Raw genomic sequence first — 10103 nt, forward strand, 5'->3', positions numbered from 1 at the left:
ATAGGAATAATAATTTATTTTAAAAAATACCTACACAATTGGGTAATTTTTTCCTAAATAACTTTCTCCAACCATCTTGGAGCCATTCTTCATCATCATGATGTCATTAGGTAAGTTCTTCCCAGTGTTTTATTTTTTACAGAGCAGACTCTTTAAAATTTCCAAGCCAGTCCATACTGGTTATTTAATGTCTTCTGCATTTAAATTCTCCTTTTTAATTTTATTTTTTTTTTAAGATTTTATTTATTTATTTATTTGAGAGAGAGAATGAGAGAGAGAGAGAGAGAGAGCATGAGGGGGGGAGGGTCAGAGGGAGAAGCAGACTCCCCGCTGAGCAGGGAGCCTGATGTGGGACTCGATCCCGGGACTCCAGGATCATGATCTGAGCTGAAGACAGTCGCTTAACCAACTGAGCAACCCAGGCGCCCTCTCCTTTTTAATTTTAGCCAAGTCACAGCAAAACAACATGTAACAGCCTGGTCTTTCCGGAGATTATTAAGATACTTAAGGTAGGATCTTCAAGCCTAGACTATTATAGGTATTAACAAGAGGGTAAAGCATAGAAGATAAAAATCTGGGGGCACCTGGGTGGCTCAGTGGGTTAAGCATCCAACCACTGATTTCAGCTCAGGCCTTGATCTCAGGGCTGTGAGTTCAAGCCCCACGGTGCGCTCCACACTGGGTGTGGAGCCTGTATTTAAAATAAAATCTGTTCTGGGGCACCTGGGTGGCTCAGTCGTTAAGTGTCTGCCTTCGGCTCAGGTCATGATCCCAGGGTCCTGGGATCAAGCCCCGCATCGGGCTCCCTGCTCCGCAGGAAGCCTGCTTCTCCCTCTCCCACTCCCCCTGCTTGTGTTCCCTCTCTTGCTGTCTGTCAAATAAATAAAAATCTTAAAAAAACAAACAAACAAAAAACAGTAAAGTAAAATTTGTTCTAAGGTCTGTAATAAGATAGAAGGATCTATGAGAGGGTAGAAAAGAACTTTCAACCTGTTGTTTTAGGGTCTCAGAATTTTTTAAAAAGTTTCCACTTGATGGGATGGATGCCTGACTGGCTCAGTCAGTAGAGCATGCAACTCTTGATCTTGGGGTGGTGAGTTTTCAACCCTCACATGGGGCAGAGTTTACTTTAAAAAAAAAAAGGGCACTATGGCTTCCTGCTTGCTCACCTTCTTAGACCCTTTAATCTGAAGTAGCAGCTGCTATGTTGTGAGAGGCTCACGCGGCAAGAAACTGAAGCCTCATGACAACAGCCATGAGTATATCGTCGTGGAGGCAGATCCTCCCTTCAAAGGACTGCAGCTCCAAATGGGAGACCCTGAGCCTGAACCATCCAGCTAAGCCACCTTTGAATTCCTAACCTACAGAAACTATGAGATAATTGATTACTTGTCATTTTAAGCCACTAAGTTTTTTTGTTTGTTTGTTTAAGCTACTAGGTTTTGTTTTGTTTCAGGGCAATGATCAATACAACACACAAAAGGTATCACTGTACGTTGATTAGGGTATGACAAAAAAAAGTTAAAACTCTGAAACGCCAGAAACAAGTGTTGGCAAGGATGTGGTGGGGGGAAAACCCAAAAACCCTCATGTACTGTTGGGGGGAATGCAAACTAGTGCAGCCACTGTGGAAACAGTATGGAGGTTCGTCATAAATTAAAAAATAGGGGCTCCTAGGTGGCTCAGTCGGTTCAGAGTCTGCCTTCAGCTCAGGTCATGATCCCGGGGTCCTGGGATCAGACCCGAGTTGGGCTCCCAGTTCAGCGGGGAGTCTGCTTCTCCCTCTGCCTCTCCCCCCTGCTCCTGCTCTCTCACTCTCTCTCCGTCGTTCTCTCGCTCTCTCAAATAAATAAATTCTTTTTTAAAAAAACAAAAAAGAAAAGAAAATGTTTTTAGGACAATAGATCATGTCATTAGTAAATCAGTTGTATGGCATTTTGGAACACATATTTTCCACATAAACAGGGAAAGAGAAATACATCTGGGGAAAAATTACAACTAGTTTGGAAATCAAAATTACCCCTAATAAAAATATTTCTCTGAAAAAACATGGTCTGCAATAAGAGTCACAAAGAAACAGCAGAATATGTTGACGCTCTGCATGTAGTCACTCATAAAATGCCAACAATCAGCCATTTGTGGGCTTATGTATATTCTCTCCATTGTCACAAAAAGTCTGCAAAATAGGTATTATCACCTTTTTCAAAATTTTTAAGTAACCTGTTCAATCCTAAAACTGGCAAAGCTAGAATTTAAAACTAGGTCCATCTGACTCCCAAACCCATACAATTTACAGTATGTCACATTTCTAGAAGTAAGCCAAACGTTTTTCACACCCTCAGAGAGCAGCTGAGGGAGTCTATTGTGCAGGTGCACAGAATATCCAGATTATTTTTAGCTCAGGAGTTTCTATTCTGCAATTTCAGAAGCTCCTCACAGAACTGCAGTGGGGTACTACTACCCTGAATCTGCATTCTAGTATTACTCTGATTTATATTTAATGGTCTAATAACCAAATACCTTATAGATTCCAGGAAAGAATGTTCTATAATAAAATAGTACCTACAGGGGCGCCTGGGTGGCTCAGTCATTAAGCGTCTGCCTTCAGCTCAGGTCATGACCCCAGGGTTCTGGGATCGAGCCCCACATCGGGCTCCCTGCTCAGCGGGAAGCCTGCTTCTCCCTCTCCCACTCTCCCTGCTTGTGTTCCCTCTCTCGCTGTGTCTCTCCCTGTCAAATAAATGTGTGAAATCTTTAAAAAAAAAAAAAATAGTACCTACAGTACATCTTGTAACTACTTACATTTCCTTAAGATGCCTTATTTCTTGAACAGTTTGTAAAGCAAAGTCTTGTAGCTTTTCTGGGGCAAAGCTATTGCTTATTGCTTTTTGAAATACTTCATGAAGAACTGTACCAATCAGCATTTGGCGCGTGGCCGGATCAGAGCTCTATTAAAAAAAAAATCGTATGTTTTACTACAAGACACATTAATAGACATGATCCCATATTTATTACCTATCCTATTAAACCACCACAGCCAAAGTGCACTGGTGAGGCAAATGCCAAAATGTTAAACAATTTTTTTTCTAGTTAGTAAAATTATATATGACTTTCACTTTATTTTTAAGATTTTTTTTTTAATTTATTCATTTGAGAGAAAGACAGAGAGAGCACAAGCATGGGAGAGGCAGAGAGAGAGGGAGAAGCAGACTCCCCACTGAGCAGGGAGCCCAACGCGGGACTCAATCCCAGGACCCTGAGATCATGACCTGAGCCAAAGGCAGACGCTCAACTGACTGAGCCACCCAGGTGCCCAACTTTCACTTTCTTCTATTCAGAATTACCTGATTTTACAAGCATGCTATTTTTTTTAAAAATCAGTAATTTCCATTTTGAAATCATTAAAAGTAACCTATATGAAAAAGTTCAATGTATTCTCAAACGCTTAACATATTCTTTTCTAATTTCACTTTATAATCTACTCAAATAAAACCCAATAAAGCCATAGCTCCTAAATCCATGTAAGTGAAAGATATTACTCAAAAAAAACTTTAGGGCGCCTGGGTGGCTGCTCCACTGGAAGCCTGCTTCTCCCTCTCCCACTCCCCCTGTTTGTGTTCCCTCTCTCACTGTGTCTCTGTCAAATAAATAAATAAAATCTTTAAAAAAAAAAACCCTGAAAGGAAGAAACTCTTTTAACAAATAAAACCCAGGTTCTTCAACAAATGGCACTGAAGCAAAGAGGGGGAGTCTAAGGCAGAACCAATAGAGATTAAAAGAAACTCAGGAGACATACCAACCAAAGCTAACACAAAGACCTTGTTTGGGAGAACCTGGCTGGCTTACAGGAGCATGCAAATCTTGATCTTGGGGTTGTGGGTTCGAGACCTACACTGGAATTAGAGACTACTTAAGAAAAATAAAATCTTAAGGGGTGCCTGGGTGGCTCAACTGGTTAAGCATCTGACCCTTGGTATCCACTCAGGTCATGATCTCACAGTCATGTGATCAAGCCCTGCCACGGGCTTTGTGCACTCAGCGCAGAGACTGCTTCAGATTCTCTCTCCTTCCCACCCTGTCAAATAAATAAAATCTTTAAAAAATAATAAATACAATCTTCAAAAAAAAAAGAAAAGACCTTGTTTGGATTCTGACTGATTCTAAGAAAACAACTGAATAAAAAGATATTTTCTTGGGACACCTGGGTGCCTCAGTTGGTTAAGCGTCTGCCTTTGGCTCAGGTCATGATCTCAGAGTCCTGGGATGGGTCCAGCATCAGGCTCCCAGCTCAGTGGGGAGCCTATTTCTCCCTCTGCCTGCCGTTCCCCCTGCTTGTGCTCTGAGAAATAAATAAAATCTAAAAATACATATATGTGTGTGTGTATATATATATATATATATATATATATATATCTTTTTTTAAAAAAGATTATTTGAGAGAGAGAGCACAAGCGAGAGAGAGAGCACACAAGCAGGGGGGAGGGGCAGAGGGAGAGAGGGAGCCGGAATCAGCGTTCGATCCCAGGACCCCAGGATCATGACCTGAACTGAAGGCAGATGCTTAATCGACTGAGCCACCCAAGCGCCCCTAAAAAGATATTTTCAATAAAAGACATTACAGGAGCGCCTGGGTAGCTCAGTCGGTTAAGCGTCCAACTTTTGATTTCAGCTCAGATCACATGATCTCAGGGTCATAAGATGGAGCTGCACAATGGAGCTGCATCCAGCTCGGTGCTGAGCCTAGAGCCTGCTTGAGATTCTCTCTCCCTCTCCCCCACCACCCCGCAAGCACACGCTCTCTCTCTAAAAAAAAATAAAAAGATAAAAGACGCTACAGATAAATTGGGCATTATAATAATTTAAGGAATTACTGTTCCTTTGTGTGATAAAGATATATTTTTTAAAGATCCTCAGCTTTCATTTACTTGCAAAATAATGTTTGAGAACAGTAAAATGGATACATGGGAGTTTACTTAAAAAAAAAAAGTGTGGGGCGCCTGCATGGCTCAGTCCGTTAAGCATCTGCCTTCCGCTCAGGTTATGGTCCCAGAGTCCTGTGATCGAGCCACACATCGGGCTCCCCGCTCAGCGGGGTGTCTGCTTCTCCCTCTCTCTCTGCCCCTTCCCCTGCTCATGCTTGTTCTCTCTCATTCTCTCTCAAATAAATAAATAAAATCTTAAAAAAAAAGAAAGAGTGTAAAAGTGCTCTGTAACTCTAAAACCCTGTAGAAACATTAACTGTTAATATTATTCACCCTAAAAGTTTCATTCAGGACAGCTCTTCTCATACACCGAATACTACTGGCTATGCTTGTGCCAGAAATCAGCATGTCTGGGTATAGAATTAAATATCCAAAATCTTCATCTATTATCCAAGTATCAGATAGGCAGTCTCCCTCCAAATGAATGATGTCCCCTGGCTCCACTGGTACAGAGCACCTACGAATAAAGCAAAGTATACATAGATTCCTACATTTAAACATATTAAGGAAGCCTCAAAAAGTAAATGAATATTTTATCTGAAGGAATAGTATTTGTAAATTTCTGGGTCTTTCAAAAAAATTTAATACTAGGATGCAGTCTTTTGAATCAACTCCTAGTCACTCTACTCCTTTCTACCTTTGAAATATACCTGAGAATACTCGAGGGTCTTCCTTAAATACCAAAAAGGAAAACTGCTTAATGTTATCATCTACTGCAAAAGCTACCAAATCTTTAATAGTGTTAATACATAGCTCCAATTATGGATTAGGTTGTTTCAGTAATAATTCTCTCATTCTTAAGACTTCTAGCCTATCTACAGTTTAAGTCTTGAGGCATGAAGCCAAACCCAATGTGTTAATAAAATCACATTTATCATTTTTATCTAGACAAAGAGCCTAAATAGACAAAAATTAGACCTCCACTCTCTTTGCATTTCCCCTTCATCCCTCACATACCATACTTTGCTTGAGTAGAGAAATCTAGGGTTTAAGAATGTTCGTATGCTGTAACTGATTTTGCTCTTAGTGAAAAGCTGCAATCTTAAAAAGTACTGGGAAATTTTGGAAGTAGTCATTTATAAGGCCCTTTGTAGTTTAATTTTCAAATGACAATAAAGACCAAGTTCCAGAATAAGGAGCTGGAGATGCTGAGATAACAAGCACAATTTTTACATGAAATTAATTCGGGTTCACATCTACTCCCTTTATTAACAATTAAATTACAGCAACATCCACACAAGCCTATGTGATGAGTTTTAAGATGGTACCCTTAAGCCAGATCAGTGCTCAAAGTCACACAAAAATTACCAGTCATTCCTAAGGATACACAGTTCTTTATTTTCTAGTGACTGGGAAGCAGTGATGATTAGGTGTTTTTCATGGGTTCCTTCTTCATTCTGTACAATATTGACTGCTAATACCAGGTACCGGTTATCCATTCCTCGGCTCAGAACTGTTTTAGAAAAGGAAGCTTCCACCTTCTTCTCAAATCTAAAACATATACAAACACAACTACTGTACTATGAAATAAGAAGACATCCAATTTCCTTTATCTACAAACCAACCTTCTCAATTTTCTAGGTTTGTTTCTTCTAGAAAGCTTATCATAATGACCATTATGATAAATAGGTAAAAATTAAGAAAGGGCACAGCAGAATTCCTATGATAAAAACTTCCCAGAAGTAATGCCATTTAAAACATGCTTAATGATATGGATTTTTCCAAACACTGTATAAGTTCTTAGGAGGAGCTCTGTGGGATACCCATGATAATGAGGATTAAGGATAAATTGAAAAATACTAAATAACAAATTCCTACCACTGATGCAAACCTTCCCAAAGTACAAGCAAAAGGAAATGTCTTGGACACTATCCTTTTTGTAAATGAAAGGGATATTTGTTAGGGAAAAGCATAGTGTGGGTGGTTTGCTGAAGACCTACTGTGAGTCACAGCGTTATATTAATCTTTAGGCCTACTTAGAAATCATCTACTCCAAACTACTATTTAATGAAGAAAATCTTTCTATAAAATCTCAGTGAGAATCAACTAGCCCCTACCTCGCAGAGAAAAGCAAGCTTAATACCTGTCATGTTAGCTCATTCCTTCATAGAGTAACTCAGACATTTCTTATTTATAATGGGCAAGTCAACTTCACAATACTTTTATCCATTAATCCTAGCCACCTGAAAACTATGCAGAATTCTTTAATCGTTCTAGAAAACATTAAGTCCTGGGCGCCTGGGTGGCTCAGATGGTTAAGCGTCTGCCTTCGGCTCAGGTCATGATCCCAGGGTCCTAGGATCGAGTCCCGCATCGGGCTCCCTGCTCAGCGGGGAGCCTGCTTCTCCCTCTGCTTCTCTCTCTCTCCGTCTCTCATGAATAAATAAATAAAATCTTTAAAAAAAATAGAAAACATTAAGTCCATCAGTCTTCCCAGTTTGACTGCAGTCTTTGTCACAGTACAACAGAGTCCAACGTCATTACCTCTCTAATTTTAACACCCAACCCTAAACTCTCTTACTTCGTAATCGCCTCATTCACCTACTCCAGGAAGCCTCAGGCCATGAATTTCCCGAGGTCAGCTGGGATGCCTTAAGGATTTCCGCAAATGATAATGCTGATCAAAACCCAAAACGCAAAGATCCGTAAACAATAATTAGCATCATTATTATTAATTCAAAATAATTCCACACCATGATTGTGGGTCAGGTTGCCCAGACCATTTAGTCCAAGTTGAGGGTAGAGAGCTCTCCTGGGACAAGATTCCCCAACTAAACCTTGAGAAAAGCATCTAGCAGTTACAATTTCCCTTTATGAGGGCGTTTAAGTGGCTGGCACTCCCTGAATTCAGGCAAGTGATATGAAGAGAAAGAATGAACTGTTGGGGGAGCAGTCTTTGGGCTCTGGCCCGAGTGTGGCCCCAAAGAGAACACTACGAAGCAGACCCCAGCTCCGGAAACTCGTCGGGCGCCCGGAGCCCAGTCATTTAATCCCGAGCCCGGCTCCGCGGAGGCGTAGGTGTGGCCTCTCCCGCTCCTTTCTTTCAAATCTCCCGCCTGGCTCCCAAACCCTCCCTCCGCTCCGCTCACAGATCCGCCGGCCGCTCAGCCTCTTCCCAGAGACTCTTCTTCAGCAGCTCCAGTTCTTCCAGTTGCGCCATAGCAGGCGCGGACAACGCAAACTGTCGCCAGGTAAAATCAGGCAAACACAGCAGCTCCGACGAGAAAAAGAAGCGCGAGTTTCTGAGGCGCCGCGCGCATGCGCCTTCCCTCTGTGGTCCCAAGGGACCTGCGCGAAGGGGCCCCTCCCAGCCCCGCGGGTTCCACGAGGAGCCCTGGGTGGCGGTGTTCTTAACAGTCTTTGCTCCCTTGCTTTAGGGTTTGGGAAACAGGGAGTCTTCATAATCTGGTCCAGACTAAATGCTTCCGCACTTTCTCTAGAAACGCCAACCTTTGCTCAACACAGACTCTTAGAACAGAACCAATTGCCCAAACCCAAGTGTCCCTGTTAGCTTGCAGAATTTTCCATTTTGGGGAGAAACAAACTCCCCTCCTTTTTTTAAGATTTTATTTATTTTTTGAGCGAGAGAGAGAGAGCACTGGCGAGGAGGGGCAGAGGGAGAAGCAGACTCCCGGCTGAGAAGGTGAGCCCCAAGCCGGCTGGATATCAGGACCCTGAGATCATGACCTGAGTGGAAGGCAAGCAGAGGCCTAACCAACTGAGGCACCCAGGTGCCCCTAACTTTTTGTTTTGTTTTGTTTTTTGCTTTTTGTTTTGTTTTTAAGATTTCTTTATTTTAGAGAGAGAAAGAGCGCTCGCGCGCGCGAACATGAACAAGGGCAGGGGCAGAGAGAGATTAGGGAGCCCCAGGTGGGGCTGAATCTCAACACCACCCAGGAGCCCTTACTTGTCTTTGTTTTGTGGAAAGCTCATTGAGAAAATAGAAGCTGTGAGATAGGAACTTCCTCATCATGCCACAACTAAATCTATAAAAGTACTAATATCTGTACTTGTCTTATAACCTATTTCCACTTTTTTCAACAGTGGACAAAGCAATCCTACTTGTACTCATTCTCGAGGGCATTGCTTCTTCAGCTGTGATATCACTGGGTTTAGAGATTACTTAAATTAAAAAAAAATTTTAAGGGGTGCCTGGGTGGCTCAGTCGGTTAAGCCTCTGCATTTGGCTGGTGTGTGCCCAGAGTCAGGGCTCCTTGCTCAGCGGGGAGCCTGCTTCTTCTCTCCCTCCGCCCCTCTGTCTGTGGCTCTACCTGTTCTATCAAATAGAGAAAAGATTTTTGTAAAAAAAGATTTTATTTACTTATTTGTCAGAGACAGACAGAGCATAAATAGGGGGAGCGGCAGGCAGAGGGAGAAGCAGGATCCCCGCTGAGCAAGGAGCCCGATATGGGATTCCATCCCAGGACCCATGGGCCCAGCTAAAGGCAGAAGCTTAACCGACTGAGCCACCCAGGCACCTCCCCCCCACCACCAAAAAATAATCTTTTTTTTTTTAAGATTTTTTTTTTTTTATTTGACAGAGAGAGACACAGCGAGAGAGGGAACACAAGTAGAGAGAGTGGGAGAGGAAGAAGCAGGCCTCCCGCCGAGCAGGAAGCCCGATGCGGGGCTCCATCCCAGGACCCTGGGATCATGACCTGAGCTGAAGGCAGACGCTTAACGACTGAGCCACCCAGGTGCCCCCAAAAATAATAATCTTTAAAAAAATAATATACTAGGGAATATTTCTGAATGAAAGGTGTTAAAAATAATAAAATGAATGAAATGTGTTAAAAATAATAAAATGATCACCTCATAAAGCTATCATCCAATTTTATTATAATTTTTTAAGATTTTATTTTTTAAGTAATCTCTAAACCCAACATGAGGCTCAAACTCACAACCCCAGGGTCAAGAGTCACATGTTTGTCTGACTGAGCCAGACAGGCGCCCCCATCATCCAATTTTATTTATTTATTTATAAGATTTTATTTATTTATTTGTCAGAGAGAGAGCACAAGCAGGGGCTGCAGGCAGAGGGAGAAACAGGCTCCCCGCAGAGCAGGGAGCCTGGCACAGGACTTGATCCCAGGACCCTGGGATCATGACCCAAGCCCAAGG

The 10103-nt window shown here is 42.2% G+C and overlaps 1 protein-coding gene across 5 annotated transcripts in view; it reads right to left on the reverse strand.

Moving 5' to 3' along the window:
- The window catches only part of DNA2 (DNA replication helicase/nuclease 2), a 46609-nt gene extending 38396 nt beyond the window's left edge, over positions 1-8213 (reverse strand). For 3 of the 5 annotated variants that reach the window (XM_027597025.2, XM_027597027.2, XM_027597024.2), the window contains exons 1-4: positions 8072-8213; positions 6291-6473; positions 5256-5439; positions 2803-2948 (exon numbers count right to left, since the gene is read on the reverse strand). In XM_027597025.2, the coding sequence (XP_027452826.1) occupies positions 2803-2948; positions 5256-5439; positions 6291-6473; positions 8072-8142 (584 nt within the window). In that variant the 5' untranslated portion in view covers positions 8143-8213. Of the gene's footprint in view, positions 1-2802; positions 2949-5255; positions 5440-6290; positions 6474-7065; positions 7331-8071 lie in introns of those variants that run through there. The other 2 variants (XM_027597028.2, XM_027597029.2) reach the window with 2 other exon arrangements.
- Between the last annotated feature and the right edge of the window lie 1890 nt (positions 8214-10103).

The sequence above is a fragment of the Zalophus californianus genome, chromosome 15 (genome assembly GCF_009762305.2).
Source record: "Zalophus californianus isolate mZalCal1 chromosome 15, mZalCal1.pri.v2, whole genome shotgun sequence".
Taxonomy (NCBI): Eukaryota; Metazoa; Chordata; class Mammalia; order Carnivora; family Otariidae; genus Zalophus; species Zalophus californianus.